The sequence below is a fragment of the Rhea pennata genome, chromosome 2 (assembly GCF_028389875.1).
Source record: "Rhea pennata isolate bPtePen1 chromosome 2, bPtePen1.pri, whole genome shotgun sequence".
Classification (NCBI taxonomy): Eukaryota; Metazoa; Chordata; class Aves; order Rheiformes; family Rheidae; genus Rhea; species Rhea pennata.
In genome coordinates, this window is record NC_084664.1 from 21,480,826 (window position 1) to 21,506,165 (window position 25,340).

The 25,340-nt window shown below is 37.4% G+C and overlaps 1 protein-coding gene across 1 annotated transcript in view; it reads right to left on the reverse strand.

The window, feature by feature from the left end:
• Positions 1 to 25,340, reverse strand: part of PLXDC2 (plexin domain containing 2) — a 268,814-nt gene that overhangs the window by 95,933 nt on the left and 147,541 nt on the right. The window contains exon 4 of the mRNA XM_062569044.1: positions 21,096 to 21,165. Within this exon, the coding sequence (XP_062425028.1) occupies positions 21,096 to 21,165 (70 nt within the window). The remainder of the gene's footprint in view (positions 1 to 21,095; positions 21,166 to 25,340) is intronic.

The following is a 25,340-nucleotide window of genomic DNA, read 5'->3' on the forward strand; positions in this document are numbered from 1 at the left end:
AGTCTTTTCTGTGAGGCTTAGTATAAGCATGCTGTAAAAAGAACTGCTCTGCCATCAAACAGCTTTCAATCTTAGTTAATGACAAAATACAATGGGAGGATGAGGTTAAACATCATCACAGATTGATCCCACTCTTGCTGAAGTCAATAACAAATCTCCTACGGATTTTGAGGAGGTAATGTTGAGCTTTCAGCTAACCAGTTCTGTTTCAGATACTGATTGAAATCTCAAGAATGTGCTGAAATACAGGCAGACATGGACAGCGAAATGGGAGCATTGTTGAATAAAATATACGGAAGCCAAAATAATAGTGAGAAGACAATGAAATGCTGAAGCTCTGACACAGTTAACAGGATGAAAAGAGCTGGTATAATCTGAATTTATTAAAACGGGATTAAGAATGGAGCGTATTAATTAATTTCGTATTTGTCCGAAATTGAAGTCTAAAATTTGTGAAAAAATGGACTGAAAGCAAGTACAAGCATGGAATACTCATGTCATATTAAATTTAATAAAGAGAAAAAGATTTTTGAAAAGCTAGGTCAATGTGCTTTGCTCGTACTCCTGGAGAGCAAAAGATGCTAAACTAAAAAATGCAGAAGAAAGTTTCCAGGAAAAAATCATCCAAGAACACAATCAGAAGTACAGCCACAACTAATATTCAATATTATTGTTGAAAAAGGAATGGAAAGAAAATAGTATTTCAAAAGAAAACAGAAAACTTCATCCAAGTTCAACAGCATGCAACAATCTCATAACATGACCCTTATTTCTGTCTAGTCACATATCAACAATTCTCAAACTCTTAAAGACAGATACTTACAGTTGTCTACCATGGCACTGAAAGTCCTTATAGCAATTAAAACCAGTAATTCACATTTTTCATAATCTTGATGTCATATAAATAGGCATATATAAGTATATACCCATGATCACATGCATTTCCTCACTCTCACAAACAGAAATAGTTAGATTATACCCCTCGCCCTTGACAAGAAATTATCTCATTAAAATAATTAATTGTGGACTTGCAATCATACTGGCACCACATAAGGCCACATTTCAGTATAGCGCTGAGTAGAGAAATTCCCGTATCTTTGACTGGATACAGACTAACTGCCTAAGTCAACTTTTGCCTCTTTGCGTATAAAAGAATGACCAAAAATGAGGTGCAACATTAAGGCCAAGTATCATAGAATCATAGAATTGTAGAATCAGTAAGGTTGGAAGGGACCTCTAGAGATCATCTAGTCCAACCTCCCCGCTCAGCACGGTCACCTAGAGCATGTTAGACAGGGTTGTATCCAGGCGGGCCTTGAAGATCTCCAGAGAAGGAGACACCACGACCCCTCTGGGCAACCTGTTCCAGTGCTCCGTCACTCTCACAGGGAAGAAATTCCCCCTCACGGTCAGGCGGAACTTCCTGTGGTTCAGTTTCTGCCCATTGCCTCTTGTCCTGTCACACGGGACAACTAAAAAGAGTTTGTCCCCATCCCCTTGACACTCTCCCTTCAGGTTCCTGTACACATTGATAAGATCGCTCCTCAGTCTTCTCTTCCCCAGGCTGAAGATGCCCAGCTCTCGCAGCTGTTCCTCATAGGGCAGATGCTCCAGCCCTCTGATCATCTTTGTAGCCCTACGCTGGACTCTCTCCAGTAGTTCCGTATCTCTCTTGTCCTGGGGAGCCCAGGACTTTTCAGTCTACACTAGACCAACCTATGTCATCAGCTATATGAAGAATGAACACACCTCCATGTTTTTGTTGTCAAAGTGTGTTAAATGTGCTAGTTGTGTTGGCTGGAGCTATTATGCTGACTTGCAGGCTCCCTGGGATGCAGTGATGGGGATGGCAATGGGTGGAGCACACCATGCCCCAATTGCAAGGTACTGGCAGATCCACCAAGCGGAACAGCCGATTGCGTGGTTTTTCTCATGCCAGGACTCATCTCATTACACCAAAATATGAGACCAAAGACTGCACTATAATATTTATACATGGAGAAACATCCTGAAGACAGTTTTGTCTTTTGACTGACCTCTTAATCTATAATGTGAAATCATAGTACTGGCAGGTCCCCAGCTAGAGTTATGTGGAAACTAGGCACATTAATTTAAAGAAAGAAGGAAAGACAGGCACAAAATAAAAAGACTGCCAAGCTTATTGAAGGAAGCAAGCTAGATTATTTGCAGTCAAAATATTAATAAGGGCATTAAGCTGCCACAGAAAATAACGATGAGATGACAAGATCTCTGTAAAATTATTTAAAATGAACTCTCTCTTCCCCTACTCCTTATATTTCCTTTTGACTGAAGTGCCTGTAAGTCCACATTCACTGTTATCTTTGGAGACCACCTGTTCCACAGAGCTCTCCAATAAATACACTCTCAGTGCCTTCTGGCTGAAAAGACAAGCTGACTGCTTCCTAAACAGAATCTTTTTTCACATTGTACATTAATGTACTTGCCCCAATTTTATATTAATGTACTAAGGTGACAAAGTTATTTGCCTTGTTATCAAAAAGTGTAGCTTAATTGTCGCAACAGAATCATCACTCTCCTACAAAACTGCCATTCAATTACAGTGCACTTAATGTGCCCATCAGACAATTATGCATTGGTCAAAATGCACTAGTGAGCTGCCTATGATGTTTGCTCTTGCAATAGTCTGCCTTCCAATGTGCACAAGAAAGACACATGACTGCTGAGGAGAATGCTATTACAGTGTTGAAGAGCAGTCAAATGAGAAATCAGCACGTTCCCCACCAAATGCCACCCGCTGTACCCTCTGATCAAAAGAAAACTGAAATGATTATTCATATTGATTGCAGTGTATCCAACCACCTTTGGTACACAGCGAATCGTCAGTAAACAGAAAACTCAGTTCAGAATTTTCTCAGAGCTGAGCTATGTCTTTCTAATGCCAAGCCTCTGGAAGTGGAGCATATTGCCTCTATATTTTGGCATTCCTTTGGATCAGGTGAGTCAATATCCTCAGTCCTTTCTATCATATCTTAATATCTGCAATCAGTTTTCTAAAAGGAACACTTTTTAATCTGTGTAAAATTGAAATCACAATTTAAACATGTCTCATATCTGTCCACCTCAAAGAGATCAAACCTCCTAAACAGCTACAGAAGAGACAAAAGATATAACATGTCCTCAATCTCAGTACTCACTCTGCTAAAAGGAGCAAGGCTGAAAAGGCTTCTCCCAGGAAATTATTTGCTACAGCTGCACCACAGCAAGCAGCACAGCAGAAGGTATATAACCCAAGAGGAGCTGCAAACTGATAAAGGCTCACCGCCTTCATTCTAGCATTCTTGTCTTATGACTAAAAGGCAAAAAATAAATAAATTTGTAGCTGTATTAGAGAGAAGAAAACAGGTATCTAGATAGAAAACACCAAATAAGAAAAAAATACTACTGAGGATGCCTTTATTTAGTTTTCAAATATTTAATAAGTTTAAAGTGCTTCTGTGAGTAAAGCTAACCTTTAATATCTAGGCTGACTGCCAGAATAATTAAAAAATTTTGAAAAATGCAAACACAGCCTTACTTCACGATGACTATATTTCAACTTCAGAAATATTCGTCAATCTTATTGACTCTGCTTAGCCAGTACTGAATTTCTGCCTGAAAAATAAGTACTTTCAATGCATATGAAAGGAAAACAATATGTCACATGAGATTCATGAAACTATAATCCTTCCCATCTCCTTAGACTTAACAAGGATAGGAATATATGACAGAAATCTGTTAAGTAGTTTTCTGTCAACAAAACATCTGTGAAACTCTATCTCCAGAATAGGAATTGGCCAGGACATGGATTTTAAAATATATATTTTTACGAGATAAAGAGTACTCTACAGATATTTTTATAAATTTATATTTCACAATAATACAAATATATCATTTACCAAAATAAATCCACATTGTAGCAATCTTTTTCAGTCTGCATAAAATGTAATTGGACCTACTGGAATAATTGATTTTTTTGATATTGCTATAATGTCTCACCGACCATGTTGTAAAATGTACATTTTTAGATAGATGTCATCTGTGCTCCATTTCAATTTCCAACTTCAGCGTGTTTTTCTCAATAAATGACAGTGATAATGGAAAATATCCTCTCTGTAGCTAGCAGTGAAAACAGCATTTCTGAAACAAAGAAATAACCCGAACTACTCCGCTATTCCTTTAAGATGCCTGCAGCACTGGATGGGCAAGGTTTGAGTTATACTTCATGTAGGGTAATGCCACTAGTATGTCTGGAAAAGGCTTTTTTTTCCCTTCCCCTCCCGCCACAATGGACATAGATGCAAAATTTATTTATAAAGATTGGAATAAGTGCATTTTGCTGTTGTAGATTTAAGGCCAGACTCTAAAGCTCTCTCTCTGCTGAGATGTACTGGGGGCCTTGATTTGCTCCACCAACATTTTTCACTACATGTTGAATGAATGCATACGAAGTAATGCCAAATATTATTTCTTGAACATTTTCACGGTTCATTGACCAACTTTACCATCTCTGCATTATCAGAAACCCACATTTATGCTGGAAGTTGGAATTAGTAAATAAAATAATCATATTTATCAAAAGCTACAACTGCAGCAGCATGAACAAAATACTTGTAAAAACTCAGAAATTCTCCTTAAAGAGAAAATTTTCATGCATCTTTACAGGCTGCTGGCTGGCAGTTGACAGACAGTGCAATTGTGTCTCCTCCAAAATAAAAAACGGATTCTTTTCCACATTACCATACTGTTTAAAAGAAGTAAGAAATTTAACCGAATCAGTAAGAACGTAACTTCTTTCAAAGAAGGCCTGAAGATTTTTTATTTTCTCCTGAAAGAGTAGAGGTATATTTTATTGTCTGAGGAGAGTCATGTCATTTTTGACCTAACCCCATACTGACACTCGAAACAAGGTAGAGCTCAGAGCTGCTAAGGGGAAGAAAATGAAGTAGAGGCAGTAGCTTAAGGTGTGAGTGTATTATATGGACACAGGAGCAGGTGTCCAGTTCACATAATGGTTGCTTTGATCATTAAGAAGGTCCAAAAGTTTCCAAATATAATGGCTTAGAGAATAACTCCTGGGACATATATATGGGCCAAAGCATAAGGAACACATTTTTTCTCATCAAATATTGTTAGTAATGCATCTGTGAGACAGGGAGAAATCAAGGAATAGAAATCCTGAAAATAAAATGCATTACTGTGTATTAATGTTTCATAATCACACTTCTTAGAAAACTACTCATTATTTTACTCTATACTCAAACACATGTAAAAAATGGAATTTAAGAATCTTAGTCAACACTCCATAGATATTTTTATTCTTTTATATTTCATGCCTCCCACATTCAAGGGAAAGGATAAAAGCAGAACATAAACTTCAATAAAAAAGAATGGGCTTACAGAAATTGATTTTTATTGCACTATAAAACCATTGCCAAAATACCTGATATTATTGGGCTTCAGTGTAACTTCATATTGAGATACACGAAATCACACATCTACTGCCATTCAGCTCACACCTTAACAAGTATGTAGCTACCCACTTAAGTTAACAAACTCTCAAAATAATAAACATTTTTTAACAGAAGAAACAATAGTATAATCTCATACTTATTTTTAGTGATTCAAGCAAGTTCTTTGAAATTCTGAAGACAGCCACCATTTAAGTTCCATTCAAGAGCTTTTTGACTCCGACGGCTCTCAGACGTGCAGGCACGTATCAGACTGCCACGTGCAGGAGCTTGAAATCAGTAGCCAATATTTCAGCTTTAGGAAATAGCTACAAAAGGAGTTTTCAAGGCAGGTGGCCCCAGGCCTCAAGGGTTTTGATGCAGTTTTACAAGGTCTGGTTTTCTTCTTCAGGTTGGTTAAAGGCTGAGAGTTATAGGCTATACTTCAGCACAAACAGATTTTGTAGTATGGTAATGGGTGAAGCTAAAACACTTCTAGCAGGAACTGCAGGGCAGATGCACTGATGGCCCCATTGCCTTGTCTGTTTATCCCCTACTTTTCCACAGCTGAGATCAGGACCGGCTAGTGAGGCAAAGTACCAACTGCATGCTAGATATTCTGGCTACCTTCTCACTTCCTGGAGACACACTAGAAAAATACGGCCAAAAGCTGCTTTTCCAAATGGAAATATGAGCCTGAGTATCAGAACGGTGCAAAAGAAACAGAATCCTCTACCTTCAAAACCTCACTGGTCTAAGAGGCAGTCTCTTAAATAAAAGTGGATCATATGTGTTTTGTCCTGCATATTTGAACCTGACAATTAAAGCAACACACATAACGATATGTGAAATTATTACTAAAATAAGAGTTAGTGATAGTAGTTCTAAAACAAAAGCCCTGCCTACAGTACTCACTGGAACATCAAAAACAGTCAGAGGTGACAACAGCAGGGAAGAAGCCATTCAAAATAACTGAGACTAAAATACACTAAAACAAATGTCCAGTTCTAAGGAAAACTTTTAGTAAAAACAGGAAAAAAAATTTCTGTTCTTTCAATTTTTCAAAATGTACTGATCATTAAATCAATACTTCTCTAGAAATTACCATTTCAAGACCAACCAAGAGAAAAAAAAAAAAACCTCTGATTAATTCTTCCTTAAATTTTTGAAAAGCAAAGTATTATTATGTCATGAATTCTCCTTTTCAACTGCTCACATTCTGAAGTATCTCCTCAGGAGCAAGTATATGCATAATGGGAAAAAGCTTGAAGACTGGAAACATCAGTTAAATCTGGCATTATTGATAGAAGGAAGGAGGACAGGATATGAACGGAGCCAAGGCAAAATTTGTAAGGAGGAGTGGGAATCAAGTGAAGAATCTTAGGTCCCACTTCAAAAGTGACAGAGATCCATGGGAACCTGTTTATTTCAATGGCCCTGGTTTCAAAAAACAGACTGCTATCAATCTGAACAATTTGCAAGGGTAATGAATTTAGCAAGGACTAGTTTGAGACAAGGTTGTTGCCAAGGAAGGAGCGATATTATAATGAAGAAGCTGGCAACAGACAAGTTATTTTTCATAACGTGACTCAGACAATGGTTGTATGCATTCTGCTTTTGAACTGTTGAGAATGCAAAACATGTAGTACCATTTGCTCTTCTTAAGATCCACCAAAAGTCAGAGGGGGACAGTCATTACATTCACACTGTTGCACAGCTAAGATATTAAGAAAATCTGTATTCCTAATACTGTCTTTTAGAGACAGTAACAAAATTATAGGTACAGACATTTCCTCTGACACTGACAGATCGCAAATAGAGAAACTAGAATATTTTAGCTGCAGTAATAAACATAAATAGGCTTACACGGCTTGATTCATCTGCCTTTCATACTTTCTAGCAGTCTTTCTTCAGAAACACAGATAGGAAATGAAAATTATGGGTAATTAGTAGCTTTGGATACAACAAAGGAGGTGCTCTTAATAACAAGAAGAAAGAGAGATTGTATTTATTTTTTTGGTAATGCTGCTAGTAACATATAAAACTCTGTGATTAAAAAGCTTCTTCTTAATATGAGGCTTTTCTATCAGTGGGATGGTTCTGTTCCTTTCTGTTGCTGCCTTCTTTCACATCCCACAACATATTTCCTACTTCCTCATCACTGATAACTACCATCGGGTCCCTATAGGCTACTTTAGGAACCATTTTAGGATGCAGTTCATTTTGTTAATTATATTTCTCCTGCAGTAATTTCAGTATTTACTTTTAAATCCTTCATTGATTTTAATTAAGCCTGTCTAAGCTTCCAAACTTTTTCTTTTAGATAACAACAAGCTGCTTAATGCACAACAACCAAAAACCCTACGCTTGCTAATGCAGTTGGAAGCCAAACCTACTGTCACCTGCTAAAATTATTTTGAACATATTGCCAGTGGCACAAGGAATTAGTAAGCTTGTAGCAAAAAAAGGGAAATGTCTTCTCAGAGACATTCTAAGTTGGAAACTAGGACATTGTTTCAAGGCTTTAAATTTCAAGGCTTTTTCCTTTATTGATTAAATATAAGAATTCAAAATCACTGAGAATTTTGTCATGCTGTCAAATGTGCCTGTTCTTTGGATGGTGTCTCTTCAGCACTTTTTTGTACATTAGATTTTTACAAGCACATCTATACTATGTAATGCTGCATCCTGTTAGAGATATTTTAGCTTCTACCATGCAATGCAGAGGTATTAGATTAAGTAACAAAGATAACATAGCATAAATGCTTAGCTGTTTTCAGGCTTGAGCCATCTGCTGTGCTCGATTATAATGTACTAACATTGAGCAAGCTTAGATATTTTTCATTACACCATCATGGGAATTCAGGGGTACAAAATTCTGTTGAATCAATTTTTCTCCACTTCTTTGCTGTCCAATCTAATACTTTGGGGGTACTAGAAATCTGAATTCCCAGAAAAAAAATTATGAACTTTGTATGACCGTTATCTAATTATAGCTTTAAAAACACCATATAGTTGAACTGACATAACAGCTTGTGAGCTCTTCTGATATAACTTTTCTAGTAACCTCTACTGACAGAATTGAAGGCATTTTATCTGTACCTATGTAAAAGCCTTACCCAAATTATTCTCTTCTACTTCTACCTAATACTACTCACTTAAATATATCAGGGAAAAAGTGGACTTTGACATGTCTAAATGCTAGGGTAAGCATTTCTATTTCTTTGCTACAAATTCTAAATGTACTCACCTTTCTGAGAAGAGCGGCAAGTGTGTCTATCAACGCTACCTTAACTGATAGAACATTTTAGCAATTGCTTATGAATTGCCGTGATACAAAATACAGGCAATCTGAGAAAAATCCTGTGGAAATATGAGAAGCATTACAATGTCCTTCACTGGCAGTAGGATTAGGATATAGTTTCTGTGATCAGTTATTTTAACAGTCATTTCCTAGGGAACCAAATGATCACTCAGTGCAGGAATCTAGATCTTACAGAAACACAAGGAAGAATGTATTTCTTGAAGTGCTTTAGGAATAAGAACATACATATATGACATCTGTCATCTCTAAACATATAGAGGAAAAGAAGATGACCAGAAGTAGTCAGCATGGATTCACCAAGGAGAAATCCTGCTTAACCAATCTGAGAGCCTTCTATGATGGAGTGACTGGCTGGGGAGATGAGGGCAGAGCAGTGGATGTTGTGTACCTTGACTTCAGCAAGGCTTTTGACACTGTCTCCCATAACATCCTCCTACATAAGTTCAGGAAGTACGTGTTAGACGAGTGGACAGTGAGGTGGCTTGAGAACTGGCTGAAAGGCAGAGCTCAGAGGGTTATGATCAGTGGCGCAGAGTCTAGCTGGAGGCCTGTGGCTAGCAGTGTCTCCCGGGGCTCAGTACTGGGTCCCATCCTGTTCAACTTTTCCATCAATGACCTGGATGAGGGGACAGAGTATCTCCTCCGCAAGTTTGCTGATGATACCAAGCTGGGAGGATACACCTGAGGGCTGTGCTGCCCTGTGTTTACAGAAGCCTGACCGGAGGCCTACAAGCTCCCCTTAAAGACAAAAGGAAAGAGCCTTCACTGAGGCACATGGGGGTAGCTGACTAAAATCCTCTTAATAGCCCTTTGCATTTTTCCTTTACATCAATTTTATTAAGAATTCAACACATTCAAAAGAAATCTTATTCAAGACAACAGGGAATAGTGTTGTTGTCAAAGCAAGACACAACTTTTGGAGAAGGACAATTGTTAATTATATTTGGACAGCATTCAAAATAAGATCTCATCTCATAACAGAAATACTGCAATTTACAGTAGTTATGTGTAATAATTAATACTAACTATGGGCTGAATTTTCAACACTTTCCTAGCCTGACTAGTCTCTAAATTGTCTATGCTTTAAAATATATATATATATTTAAATCTAGGTAAGAAACTACCAGCATATCTTTTTGACTTTATGAAACAAACATATGAAAATATTATTATAAACTTTCTTTTTATGGATCTTAGAAGATTTATGGTTGAGTATGTTTCATTAGGTCCATAACATCTACAGCAATACATCATTATTATGAAATATCATATTATAGTAACAAAAGGCCTATTTTCTACTCTTTATCAACAATTTCATCTTTTAATTACACATTAAATATATGAACCATTGTTCTCATTGGATTCCAGTTGCCTGATTTTAGTGTGGAAATGATTTTTTTTTCTCAGTAAATGATTTTTCAATTTGGGTTTGCAGAGTTCAATTATTCTCTATTTACATTGAGAATAGCAGCTAAAAGTGTGATGTGATATGAAAGACAAAACAAAATGACGTAAAATCTTATTTGAGATTGGGTATACATAGTAGTGATTACAAAGTTAATTGGTACAAAGAAAACTTTTGAACTTATAAATGTGCTGCAAAGCAGATAAGCTTTATATTTTGTGGGACATAAAGACTTCAGAAAAGTCATGTGTTTTTGTGTACATTTGTACAGCGCTTTTACACTGTAGGAAATATCTTTATTATCGAAACTTTGCAATGATATCAGAGAGATACAGAACATCAGATATATGCATAGTATGAAATTCCACAGTAAAAAGTTACGGATCACTCTTAGCCATAGCCTATACCTAATAACTTCCCAGGATTCTGTGAAGTAGTTACTGGCTATCCTGAAGGCTGTTTGCTGTAACATTAAACCATTTAATTTATTATTAAATATCAATTGTCTGATCTGAAAAATTATTTAAGCGCTTTCTTAGCACTATGTGTAGGCAAACGCATTGGATAATTACACATTTCTTATTCTATGAAGCAGAACTTTATATACAAATTCAAATTTGGTCATTCTAAGTCCTGTTACTGCTCCAGTGCAACTGCCCATAAACATAAAACTCAAGATTGGCAAGTGCTTTTCTGTATCAGGATCAGAGTGATGTAAAGGCTTACAGATTTCTTTTTCTAAAGCTGGTCATTATCTTTGCCCTAAGTGTTTCTGATCCAATTTGTAAGGATAAAGCATGAGGGCACGAGCAGAAAAAGCTGCTGGAGTTTTCTGACTGAAGGCAAGATGACATAGTTTCAGAGGAAAACTGATAGAAGAGTTATTTTCTTTCAGAAAACAGAAAAGTAGTTCTAGAAGGGACACTTGACATGGGCATGATAGACAAAGGAAGCTTTAAAAGAGAAAAGTTTAGCATTAGTTTTGTTCTAATAGGAGATGTAGGAAACAGAATGGGAGGAGGGAAATGGAAGGCAACTGCATGACTTGAAATTTGCCAGTCAACAGCCAGAGCTGCCCACTGGTGATGATGAGTGTAATCTTCTGCAATAAACACAGCATAGGCTGAGTAAATGATTTTGGCTAGAAACACAGCGATTCACTCAGTTTTATGTCATCATTGCCATTTAGCAGCTGTTGACCATACATTAGTTTGTGTTATCAAATTCACTTCATTAAAGTGATGAGCACATCTCCTGCTGGTTTCTGCATTGAAGGGTCCAGAGCAGCAGGAGATTTCTAACAGTCTCTAATGAGATACTTCATTCACTACAGTGATATTCTAGACATTTTAGTACAGTGAGCCAGGCAAAATTCATTCCACCTATTCACTGTTTTTGAGAGAAAGTTTAAGAAAGTAAATTTATGAAAAATGCAGGAAAAATGCATGCACTCAGTCTCTCCCAAGGACTGGAAATCTCCAGGTATAGTTCAGATAGCATAGGCTTATTCCAGGCTGCAAATTCACAACCATCCTCACCCTTTCCAGGCTCAGGTCCTAGCTCTGTGGGGCCCTTCTCTTCACATGGCATGACTAACCTGGTGGGCAGATTTCTCTCCTACTCAGAGGTATTGCTTTGTGTGCCATCACAAAATGATAGAGCCCAGAGGGTGCAACACTAAGGCCTTATTCCCTTCCAAGCACCAGACTGTCCTCTTTCACTGAAAGTAAAGTGCTGCAAAATATGGTGCAAAATTACACTAAAACTCTCACCAGTTTGGAAATTATTTTCATAATATCCCTCATATCATTTTTAAAGCAGAAAAACTAAACATGAGCACTATATCCCTGCTAACACACTCAGTGTCCACTAAGATCTCCATAACATGTTCTCAATATAGAACTTAACAGTCTTAAGCAGCTGACTCTTAACTTACTAGGGTTTTCTCTTTTTAGTTTGGAAGATATTTTCCTCTTTGTTACTTTTCCCCTCAAGTTATATGCATACTTGTAAAGAGTTTGATAGTGGAATAAGTATGATTCTTTTTTGTGAAAATAACAGACACCTCTGAGCCAGTTCTCCTGACTGGTCAGTGTTTAGAAGCAGCACTTTGCTGCCTCACAGTTACTCCTCAGCATGAATTCTAATAATGTCAGCTTTCTGAAAAAAAAAAAAAAAAAAAAAAAAAAAAAAAAAAAAGTATTTCTGTGTCTTCAATGCCTATGATTTTATCTTGGATCAATAGCAGATAGAAACACTGCAGTTTTGATAAAAGGCTATACAGGTGTCATCTTACATGCACAAAAAGACCTCTCTCTTCAATAAGCACAAATAATTTTTAAGCTCATGATCTGTCCTTAAGAAATAACATGATCATACTAAGAGTTCTTGACTAGATTTTAAAGAATTGAAAACTAATTTGGTATATCCAAATAAAAATCCTAAGTGGGATTTCATATTGGGATGCTTTTTATTTCTTTCTCTCTGGTACTTTTTCTAATATTAATTTTGGCAGGAGTGCTCAAGCAGCATGCACCATGATAAGAATTATTTCAATTAATTCTTGAGCAAAAACATGCCTCTATTGAAGGAGGATTTATGAAAAACAATCTTTGTTTTTCAGCAGCTTTTCTTAGTAAACTCTCTACAAATTGAACTACTTACTCCAACCTGAGTATGCCAGCATGTGACTGAACCCTCATTCTCAGGTATATGCCAGAACTTTGCCACAAGAAGACTGGGAGTCACTGTCTCAAGCACCTCTGGCTGGAATAGCCTGCCGGCTGCTGAAGTGCGTTGCTGCTCTGTCTCGGTCGGTTGCTGTGTCTGTGTCTGACAGGCTGTCTAGTTTCCAGATGTCTGAGCAGTCAGCTACAACAACGAGGTGATACATGGCTTGCTTTTCAAAGGTCCATCCTTCCTTTGCTTCAAAACCTATTGCTCATTTTTATTGGCTCCTGTTGCTGTGCTGCCCATATATACTCACCAGCCTTCTAATATTCTTAGTTATATTTGGCCAGTACTTGCTGTCTTTGGCATTCCTGGATCCGTTTCAAACAAGCTAACCTCTATTCTTAGTGCTATGATTCAATTGTCTATAAGAAGCCATGTTAGATGCTGTCTTTGGGCTGGTTTAACATTTGCAAATCTTTGCAAGTCTTCAAGTAGTTCCTTCTTGCAGTTCTTAAATAAGGCTATCAATGCAGAGCATTTTTTTTCTTCACAACAACTTTGAGTCCTTCTTTGTGTTTCATTTTGTCATGCTTTGTATTTGTGCACTTGCTATTACATGCATAGATGGACATTTCTGTAGCCTTCTTCAAACTAGCTGCTAAAGTCTCTCGACATATAACTTATCCAACTTCATAAATCTAAAAATTTAAACATGTAGATGTTTAGATGTAGATTTGAGCTGATCACCCCCAGGCTGTTTTGTTGTAATATACATTGACATAGACTTAGGATGCAATTCATCCAACCTGTGTTAAATGTCTGCCTTAAACATCCACAGACTCTACTGAATACTGAAGAGCTTAGGCAGACAAACACAGATAGAGGTTTCTGCACAGTTAGATAAATTGTACCCTTTGTATGTAAGCTATTTGTTCTGCTTGTAAATTTGCCTACAGGCAATGCCCATCTCTATAGCTCATGGCAGAGTTATTTCAGACTCTGTGCACTTTCATTCAAATGTCCCTTCTGGAACTACCTGTGATCAACCCACTGAATCAGTAAGCTTTCTTGAAGTAATAATCATGTCAACTTTTGCTTTCCTGTACCAAATTCTAATTTACTTTTTCCTCTGTTATTTTTTACTTCTTGATAGTGTAAATTTTAGAAGTTATAAAGATTATAAGATGTACCTTACAGATGGATTTTTATAGGGGATGTCCTCGCTGTTACTGACATGTTCAGAGGCTGCTAGAGTAGACAGCGACTTTTGCTTATTACATATCATGTGGCTGCTCCTACCTTGTTCAATTTATAATCCATCCCCCTGCAATCCTGTGTTTTTTGCTAGTGTAACTTATTACTAACTATGGTCTTTTTCATGTTTACTTGCGTGAGGATAAAAGCTTGCAACAAGTGTTTGCTCTACATTGTTTTCTCTTTGTTTCAGATTTCATATACCTGCAGAAACCCACTCATTTCCAACATAAGAGTACTGACAGCACCAAAACACTGTAGCATTCTCATTCATACCTATATGTTTCCCGTGCCATTCACTTGTGCTCCAAGACTCGGCTTCTGGCTCCTTAATACCTCACTGTGACTCCTCTGCTCACTCATCCTGTGCTCTAGTTTTCAGCATTTGCTATTCCTCTTCTCGCCTAAGTACAGTCCCTCTAGCTGGGTCTGTATATTGAGCTCCCCGCTCACTCTGAGCTAGGGCAACCTCCCACTGCCCTACAGCTATTTTCAGGCCTAAGTCTCTTCCTTTGAACTTGGAAATCAGTAGATATTTGTCCAAGACAAGAACGAGTAAAAAATTAACCAGAGACTTCAAAATCTATCTTACAGCTCTAATTTCTGCTTTTAGTTTGCTGGAAGGAATTACCCACACATTTCAGGGCCAGATGTTTGAGTAACATTTTTTTTCCAATTCAGAAGACTTCATTTCAGTAATGATATCGGAGTTAACTGAAAAAAATTTGCTAGAGAAACATTTCGAGTATAGTCGTAACCGGCATGCTAATACTTGCATTGACTCTTTTTTGCAAACAATCACTGGCTTTAGCAATAAAACATGGTGGACAGTGCCAAACAAACAGTTTCTGTGTCAAAAAATGCTAGTTATGACAGAATTGTCTGTATCAAACTATAAAGATCACTTAGAGGCAAAGAAAATGTAATAGAAATAGGCTTTGAAAACCTTAGCAGAAACTGCTATGGAACCCAGGCTGGTAGTTACAGATCAGAAAAAAAAATGTATTTTTAGGGGATATACACATAGAGTTCTTTTTAACAACCAACTCTTGAAAGATTGGCTAAATCAAAGTTCATATTGATCTGGCAGGATGATCTAATCTTTTCTGGGGCTTTCAGATGCTGCTCTGCCAGAAAAAAAAAGAAAAAAAGGAGTTAAGAAGAAGTAATGAAACCGTCAAATAAGGGGAAGTTATTTCCAGTATACAATTCCCAGGTGCCTTTCCTCTGGTACGAAGCAGACCCAAACTAACTCCAAGTTCTGCACATCTACTTTGGGGAAGACTTTGGCTTCATTTTTTGCATGCTCAAATATTTTGTTCATATTCTAAACACCTTTTGTATGCATTCACTGCAATTTCTACTACTGCCACGCTTCCTGCTGCACCACCATGAGAGGACAAAGGATAGGAGAAACCTCCTCTTAGCCCCAGCGAACAGGCTCAGTGGACAGGCAGGGTAAATGTCCTAGAGTCGGTGTTCGGAAGGGAAAACCAGAGTAACGGTGGCTGGGTGGGCAAAAGGCTCCGTTCTGGTCATTATCTCGGGGCTCATGCTAACCGTGCTGTACTGCTGGTTTCCTAAGAGCAGCTGCCTAAAGCAGGTTACCTCATATAGTCTTTTGAAATCTTGCCAGGCCTCCGTATCCCAAATTATCAAACCTACAGAGATGCAGTTTCTCATTCCGTTGTCACTCTTGTGTGTATGAGACAGGCTGTAGCATGAGCCATGATACATTTAGAAGCTGGGTGAACCTAACTTACAGACCTCTACCCTGAAGCCTAGAAAAAGAGTGCAAGTCCAGCAGGATACTTCCAGCGCCTGTCTTCCATTTGGTTCCAGTTCCATCCCTGCTGTCTTATGGAGTTTTGCTTTGAACACATCCTCATAATCTTCTGTATTAGCAGCCTTTACAATAACTTGATTCATGTAATTCATAAAATAATAAGTTATTTTTAAATCTAACTCTGACTAAAAAAATATCTCAGTCTTGATTGCTCCTGGATGAATTCCGGCAGACAACATAGGTTCATTAAAAATCAGCTTAGATGGTAAACTAAATCAAGCACGTATCGTCAGAAATGTTACTGGACTCACCACAGTTCAAAAGGCAACAGCACAGACCACTGTATCAAATAGGCACTTAATGAACTGAAGTAACTTGACACTTTGTTCAAGAGGTCTGTAAAGGTTGTGTTATATTACCTTTAAAAACATGACTGTTATGAAATGGGAAATAATTTACATATTTGGATATTTTGATACTACATCAGTAGGGTTTGCTGCTATTTTTGAAGAATACAGTTATTGCCAAATGGGGCTGAGCTATACAGTCCACTCCCCTTCAGAATCCTTTCCCTGACGCCACCTAGGATTGAACGCTCCAGAAGAAAATGCAAGTGGGTGGATATGGGATCATTTGTCCACCAACAAAGTTTTCTATCTCCTGGCAAGATTTGGCTTAAATCCAGAAACTATAATCTTCTAAAATTCCACTCCCCTTTTGCCCTACTACTATCTGGCATTTTTTTGTTTTATTTTATATATTCTTGTTGGCCATTCAAAGGCCCTTCCATGAATTTCTCAGTACAAATAACCTGCTAGCCCTGATTTCTAGATGTGCTGTATGTTGCAAAGAATGGACATTTAAGAAAATAAGAGTTAAAGATACCCCGAAGAGTTCTACAGTAAAATACCAGAAGTTTAGCCATGCTGTTTGATGCACTTTCCAATAAAATCCGACAGAGCTAATGTATTCTTTTATAAAGAAGTGCTTAACTATTTCTTTGATAGTATAATTCTAGAAAAAGCTCTATGACCAAAATATTGTTTTTCCAGTATATGAAACACAGCACAACCTTCTTACTTGCTGTCTCTATTGCTGTTTATAAGTATCCATAGTTAAAGGTGAAAGTTTGGTTCTAGCATATGTCTTGGACTTGCAGGACACATAATATTTTTGCACTCCAGAGAAAGAACAGAGATTGAAACTACTTAAAGATGCCTCATGCTCTCCCATTACCCAAACCATCAGGAGAAATTCAGAAAAAGAAGGTTAAAGTCTTTATTAATTCCTGACAATAAATATAAGGCTTAATAAAAAATCCATAATATTCTCGGTTAGCTACTACTCTCCTCTGCAATGCTGCTACAGACACAGCAATATCATAGAAAAATTATCAGCTGAACAGAGATGTTTAAGAAAGGAAAAGAAGTTTCCTAAGAAATTCACAGTACCTGATACAAGGCTGGCACCAGAAAACGTAGACTGACAAACAGCAAAACAAGCCACACAGAATAAATAAAAGGGAGTTACTACCATGAGTGCGGAAAGTTAATACAAGCAAGCCTGAACAGCTGTGTGTTGCCCCATGCTGAGCAGGATGTGGAGCAGATTCCTGTGAAAAGAAGGCACTGCTGGCCGGAGCGCTGCAGGACAGCGCGGCGGCTTTTCCCAGCCCTGCAGCCACCGCGCTCTGTCGGTGGGTGTCCGGACTGGGAACAAAAGAGGCTTCTTGAGCTCCCTGACATTTGCCATACTACAGAAATCCTACTGGCAGTTTGCACGTTTTATTATGGAAATATCTAAACTTGTGGCCTGTAAAGTACAAACTGTGGAAAGCTTCACAGGAAACAAAACGCAGCGTTTTCCTGTTTTATCTGCTATTTTTAAAGCCTTGAGAGCTCTCCAGAGGTTGTTTTAAAAATGCTCTCTGTAGGAATCCTGGGAGACAGATGCCCATTTCCCACAGAACCACAAATTATTAAATTTTGCTAATAAAAATATTATAAGCTGTCTTACCTCCTACTTATGAATGAAATAGCCTTATCAAAATATAAGCCGAGGTCAATTGCAAATGAAGCCTACAAACTAGTCATTTTCATTCCCTATTCTTTCTTCCCTTAGTCAAGCAGAATCATCTCTCAGCAAAATCACTTGGAAGCGGAAATAAATATTAAACAGAAAAAAGTTTAGTTTTACACCTTAGCAATTTCAAAGTCATCTTAAGTAACCCTGAAAGACTACTATGTCACTGTGCAGCCTACGTGAAGAATAGTGGAAACCACTGGATAGGCAGGGCATAGACATTTTTACTGTGATAGGGATTTAACGTGCCATTGTTTTCAACTTTCCTTTTAACAAGACTATTTAATTCATGACTAGGAGGTAAAAACAGTTTGTAGTGTTGTCATTAACATAACTAATCATGTTCTGTTCTCCAGGAAGTGGACATCTGTCATATGGGATTCCTGTACACATTAACTTTGTCATTCTTTTGATCTCAGAATAACCTCTGGAGGTCTTCCAGATCTCTAATAATAGACATACCATTTTAAAAACTGGAATACTAATAACCTGTAGAACTATACCATTAAAAAAAACCCCACAAAAACCTGGAACCTGTCTTTATCATTTGTTGTCATGCTGCAAGTCACACTGCACCATCAGTGGCTTATGGTAACAAGGTTTGCAAAGATATCCAAAGTAGAAGAGCTGTCAGAGTTATGACACAAATAGATCTTTTTTTTTCCTGGCACTTACAAGTCTTAAAGTTTCAGAAAAAAACAGATTGACAGGATGACTTACATTCCCTGAGCTTAATCTAGTTAGTATTTTTAAAGCAATTATTAATGCGAGACCAAGATCTTGGTTAATTTTGAAGGAGAAAACCATGGAAGCTTCACACCAAAAAAAGAAGCCACTCTTTACCAAGGTCACTGACATCAGCACAAAGACAAATGTTAAAGTCATATTCAGCTTGACAGAATAATCCATGCATCTGTTCACTGCAATATTATTGTACATAGTAAGTCATTAGAAGTAGAGTAAAAGAAAAGAAAAATTATCAGTGTTCCATTAACTCTAGTAGCAATACAAGAGTGGTACAGCTAGTATCGCTAGTGTTGTATGTCTACATGACTTTACTTTTTTAAAAACAAATATTCCCTGAATGCTCTACACTAAAAGTATGTTTCTCTCACAGATTAGCAGAGGAACATCCAAAGGTTTGTGTAGGTATTTTAAAAATAATCTTTTAAGAAGTCTCATCTAACCTTTAGATCCCCTCCCTGATCTCCTTTAATTCATCAGTATCCAAAACTTTACCCTAGGATGTAAAGTATCAGATGATTAACAAAACTCCCATATTTGCAAAAAATAGTTCCTTCCCCCCAGCATTCTTCCTGCCATTTTCACATTTTTCATTGTAATCGTTCATCCTACCCCTGGCTGCAACACCCCCTCCACCACCACCCCCCCCCCCCAAAAAGAAAAGGCTTCCCCAAAAGTCCCAGTTCTCCTTAGGGACCTAACTATACTCCAAAGTTTTTGAGGCAGAAGACAGAATATGACGACAGTGGCAATTATGTACCGGACTCATAAATATTCAGAGTAACAACAGAAGAAGAGATACTTGGAGAAAGAGATACTTGGAGAAAGAGATAACTTGGTGAAATTCTAAGGAACCAACTTCTACAGCAAGGACAAGGAAGCATTTAGAGGATGAATGTGATCCTCAGTACTGCTACTTTGGCGTGCAGCTGGCAGATAGGATTCATTCCACCCTGTTCTTTCACAGCACATAGGTCATCCACTTGATTTTGGCACTACATCAAATGTGACTCCTCTGACAGGAAAATATGGAATTAGGTACTCGTGTTCAAGCACTAAAATGTAACTAAAAGCTAAGCAGAGTGGAAAACAGAAGTCTCCAAACCCCAAATAGCAGCTCATGCTGCTGGTTCATCTGGTCCTACTCAGCGTCAAAATATCATTACTGATGAAGAAGGGAAAAATCTTGATACTTAAGACACCCCATAGTTCTGCATGATTTTTATTTTTCTGACTGCAGATCAACGATTTAATCTCAGCCTTTACTCACAGCTGTCCATCTCCCTTGGCTTGCACTGCATTGGTAGCAAAATGGAGATCCTGACACAGCACATCAGACTGCAACTTCCTTTCCAGCTCCTGCTCTTGTCGGGACTCTGGCTGTAAGCATTCCCCAAACTTTTAGTCATACTTCTCCCATTCATAGCTCCAGTGGGACACAAGATCTCCATGTCCTTGTCCCCCAGGTCCTGGCCAGGGTGGCCACTCGTAGCACAAGAAGTAGGAATCTTGATCAGGGAAGGGGGCGGGTTTGGTCCTGGCCATGCCTGTTAGTATCTCATTGTCCTGCCATACCTCATGGACTCAGAGTCCATGAACTTGTTGGCATCCTTAGGGAGCAGAGGATACTTTTGGGTGTCCTCCTGGTGATGCTACTCCTGCCCCTGTCTCTTCTGCTATCTCCATGCTTTTTCAAAGGATGGTGGGGCTGTTTGTAAAGCAGGAGCTCAGCAGGAACAGCAGCGGTGGAAAGCTGGCCCTAGCCACGTGGGCATCCAAAGCAACAGGGCCAGGAGCTTGGACTGTTTCATACCTCCTGTCTTTCCCCCAGAGAAGGGGGAGAGGAACACTACTGCTACCACTGCAGGTAAGCTGTACTGCAACCACATAGCAAATTACCCCTTGCTTGCCTTACAACTGACAAGCTACACTGCTTCTACTAGCACTTCTCATCTTTGGATCATAAATCACCTGCCCTCAAGCAGCCATAACCTGTTGTATAAGTGTTGAAGCAAAAACAGAGAGGTAAACTATCTCCACAACCAGTGCAACTGCTCCAGCCACAAAATGAAGAAAAATAAAAGATAACCGGGGGAAGTACCTAAACAGAAAACGATTAACGCTGTAAGGTTTTCTGCTGAAAAGGTTTTATATCAGTTTAGCTTTTGCAGCTGGAGGCTTTTCATCATATCAATATTTTGTAATGTTCTTTCTGTGTAAAGCAGAATTTCCTAAATAAATTCTGCAGTTTGTCTCTTGACATCTCTGGAGGGGGTGGGGAAGGGAAAGGTATTTTTAAATAGCTGCCAAGGAACTCTTCTGAAGCTACTCAGAGTGAATGGGTAGAAAGCCACTTACCCCCAGTTGCCACAGTGATTTCACGTAGGAAATGGCCATAAAATGGAAAATCGAAGGACAGATTCACTCTCTGCAAGGAACAACACCAGAAAATAAAAATCAATAATGTGAAGAAAAGTAAGAGAAAATAAAATGAAAATCCCTCCACTTCAAAAATCTTTCAACCATTTCTTTTTGTTTTTCACTGAAGTCTTGTTATCCAAACTTGTAATTGTCAATAGCTAACTGGAAACAATTCTGTGTAGCACTTACTCAAAACCTTGATAGCAATGGATCTAAACAGTTGGAGACTTTAGAAAATTAAGAATATATCTCCCAAATAAACACTTTAACCCTCTGATAAGAATGAATTTTAAAAAATGCCGAGTTTTTCCTAAACAATGGTTTTAGCCTCTTTCTTAAAAAGAGCCATATATTGCAATGGCCTTATGTATTGATAAATTTGACATAATTCCCACTCTCTTGCCAGTATGTGGTTTGCTCCTCAGAGGTATTCAGCCATATAGCCTATCAGATTCAGAGCTCTCCTTGAAACCCTGCCGCCACCTGGGTATGTATCTGAGAAGTAGTCACTAGAAGACACCTCCTCCACAAATCTGGGTAACATTGGTTCCAAAATTCTCTATACAGCTAAATAGAAGGAAATCCTATGCCCCTCTGAATTCCCTGGAAAAAAGTACAAAGATGCAGGACACCATAGTAATATCCCAGAGCATCACATCTACAGAAAGAAAGTATCCTGATATCATAAAATTGCCCTTTCTACCATCCAGATTAATGTAAAAGCAAATACATGCAATTATTCATACAATGGGCAAAAACAGCACGAGATGTAATCATTTATATAGAAATAGGCAACAGAAGTACTAGAAAACTGCATGTAATCTACTTATCACAAAATAAAGCGGAAGTATCTCTTTTCCTGACTTTTGTCCCCTCTCTCAACCTGCAGGTGATAATCCCTTATGAAAGGCTCAGCTGAATTCACAGCAGAAAACTAGCTGACAGAATACACCGTGCTCCTTAGGAGCTAGGGTTCAAATTCAAGCTTGTTCTTCCTCCGGCTCTGTTCCTCCTTTCCCACCTCCTCCACTCCTTTCCCAAAGGCCATTGATTCTTTAATCCACTCAGGAAGAAAGTGCAGTTTACTTTTGGCCATGCCATTGGCCCCCCCATTCTGCTTTGGAAGTGCTAGGCTAATCTTTGGACATGTCCATCCACAATTATCACCTGGCCTGCCACCAGGTTAAACTCTAAGCAAATCGTTAGCCAAGAGACAAAGAAATGATGAAATCCCAGCGAGGTCTTTTCACAGTATAGATCTTATATCCCATAAATATATTTAACAGCATTTGCTGTTTGAGCTTCAAGCAACCACACAACTAGGATAAATGAATGCAATGCATTAGTATTTCTCATTTAAGAGGAGTTTCTACAATAATTTTTTTTGTGAGGAAATGTTGGTGAGTGGCTAGTGAAAGTCCCCCAACCTTACCTTTGATGTCTTCACTTAAGGAAGGGCAACAGTCCACATATTTTAAAAATGAATAAATAATATTTCTTTTTGTCTTTCTTTTTCCTAAAATTACTTATATCATGGCTTTGCTTATTGCTTCTGGATTACCTCTGATTATTTCTTCCCTCTGAAAGAATTACACTATACATCCACTAGAAACCTTTAAAGAATTATTTGGCATGAAATTAATAACTGAAGATTTACTATAACTTTAAATTAGATTTTCTTTCCACTTAAGTGGAAGTCAGAATTTTGACAGAATTTATTAGCACTTCTTTTTTGTTTTTAATTGGAATGCAAATCCATTTGCATTGTGTTAATTGGACTGAGTAGGTTTTAAAGACCTTTTCTGTATGTGTGTAAATATGTATACAAGTGAATGTTTCTAATTAAAATGGCATATGTAAAAGACAACTTATGAATTAGCTTAAACAACAGGGTTTTCCCATGGTCTAAAGTTTTCACTGCTGAGAAGGAGTATGCTGTATTTATGTGCTTATTCTATCATATATCATTTCAAAGAACACTGTTTTACTGACCAAAGGGTCCCTCTTTCTTTCAGACACTACTGTCCATTTCACCTATTAGCACTAATGTTCTTAATAACAGCATAAGCATTAAACTGCTTTGAAAGACATCTGTGCCTGTTAACTGTCCTTTGGAACTGCTGTAGCACAGTTATATTAGTATAAAGAGAATGTTTGCAATATATAAAAAATCTGATCCTATGACTATGCAAGCAATATATAGATCTCCCATTGAATTCAGTCTAAAAGTGACACCCTATATACTGAAAATGCAATAGGTGTTTAATATAGAAAATTATTTAGCATAATACTATGACAAATAGCTAACAAGATTTAAAGAATGATTTTAAGTATAATATTATAATGGCCACCAAAAATAAAACCGTTTCTTTTTTCCTGCTTACCTTGTTTTTCAGAAAGAGTACTGTAATTTTTGACTCATGCAGGAGAAATGCTTTTTTCATGCATACATGATAGAACGAACTGACATGGAAGAGAACTGAGCTTCACAAGAATGAGGTGCTTCTGTAGCTGAGTAATCAGCTATTAGTTGTCTAATTTAAACACACTCAGCATCCAAATTGCACATAAACTTCTACTATAACATTGAAAAGACAGTGGTAATGTATCATGGGAAAAAAACAGTATTTCCTTTATCACTAAATATTTTATTTTTTCCATTAGTGTTAGCTTGTGAAATTCATCAGACATGGATGACGCTGTTTACAAGTCCAAATCACATCATGGTTATCCTCCCTTCATTCCCTTTTCCCCCAAAAGCAAAAAAGACTGGAAGCATGTTGGAACTCGTAAGAATACAAATCTGAATTAAGATTATACTTTGGAATGAAGGAAAACACACAAATTCAGTGTTAGGATAAGAGTTTTTTGGTCTTACACTTTTTCTTATTTTTGCAATAATGACAGAAAAATAGAAGATATGAGAAATATTAATATTCCCCAAAAGAGTTACATAGGATGTACAAATGGGACTTTCGTCATGTCAAAAAAATACCAATTTCTGACTGCATCATCAGCAGATACTGATACAGGCATTACTGATGTACACCTTAAAGATATACAGATGCTGAAAGAGCTGCATCTAACTTAAAAAAAAAGTGTTTGTGAATATAGCACTATATATTCTATATTTTCTTTTCAAATATCCCTTCAATTCACAAATTCTGATTTTTTCCATAATTACTTTTTTTTACTTTTAAGGAAATTAATGCAAGTAAGCTCCTTACCATAAGGACATGAAAGGAAAAAGTAAATAGTAGAAACCATACATATGAGAATTTAAAATTCTAAATAGTGCTTTATTATATATTACGAAAAAATGAAAAAAGACGATATCCTCTTCAATCAACGTGACACATTTAACATTTTTTTTCTTCTAAATTTAACTCACTCGAACTAGATGTCATATCTGAATCTTTCTGAAAGTCTGGGGAAAATTAAACGTTCAGTGAACCTTTTCAGTCCACAGTTTTACAAAATTACCTCTAAAATCCATCATGAACTCAAATTTCTAGCAGCTTACAAGATTGTACATTAAAGTTTAAAATTTTTAGCAAAGATTTCCCCCACATTATAAGTAGCTGTATTAATAATCAGCCTTTAATAAATTTAATTCCTTATTATCCTGACACAGCTGGAGAGTAATATTTAGAAATTACAAGCGTGTAAATCACCAAGTCACAAAAATGTGTGTGAAATGCCCTTTTAAAAGAGTAATGACAAATTTAATTCCCTTCTCTGTGGAAGAGAAGGGAAAGCACTGCTGCTTAGTTATGTATGGCTTCCTCTGAATATTTGACAGTATGGTAGTTTCACTGTTTCTTATTTTTTTCCCACAGAAAAACATCATTTTGAAAGTTTGAAATGAAGCAAAAAGCAGTGACAGGGTCAAGAAAGCTGTAGTCCACTCTTTCTTCCATATTCAAGATTAGAATTTCCAATTCATTAAACTCAGTATTTTGATTTTTTTTTTAATATGTTACTCTCTGAACTGAGGTTCTGGCCTCTAGGCTAATTAAGTAGACAGTGAATTATGCAAATGATACTAAAAGCAGAGATCGTTAACAAAAACCTTTTTAATTTTCCTGTAAAATATCTAAATAGTTGATAGCCGACAGTTTATTGGCTACCATAGTTGACATGGTAGCTCTCACCTTTTCACATACTCTTTTTCTCATTAGA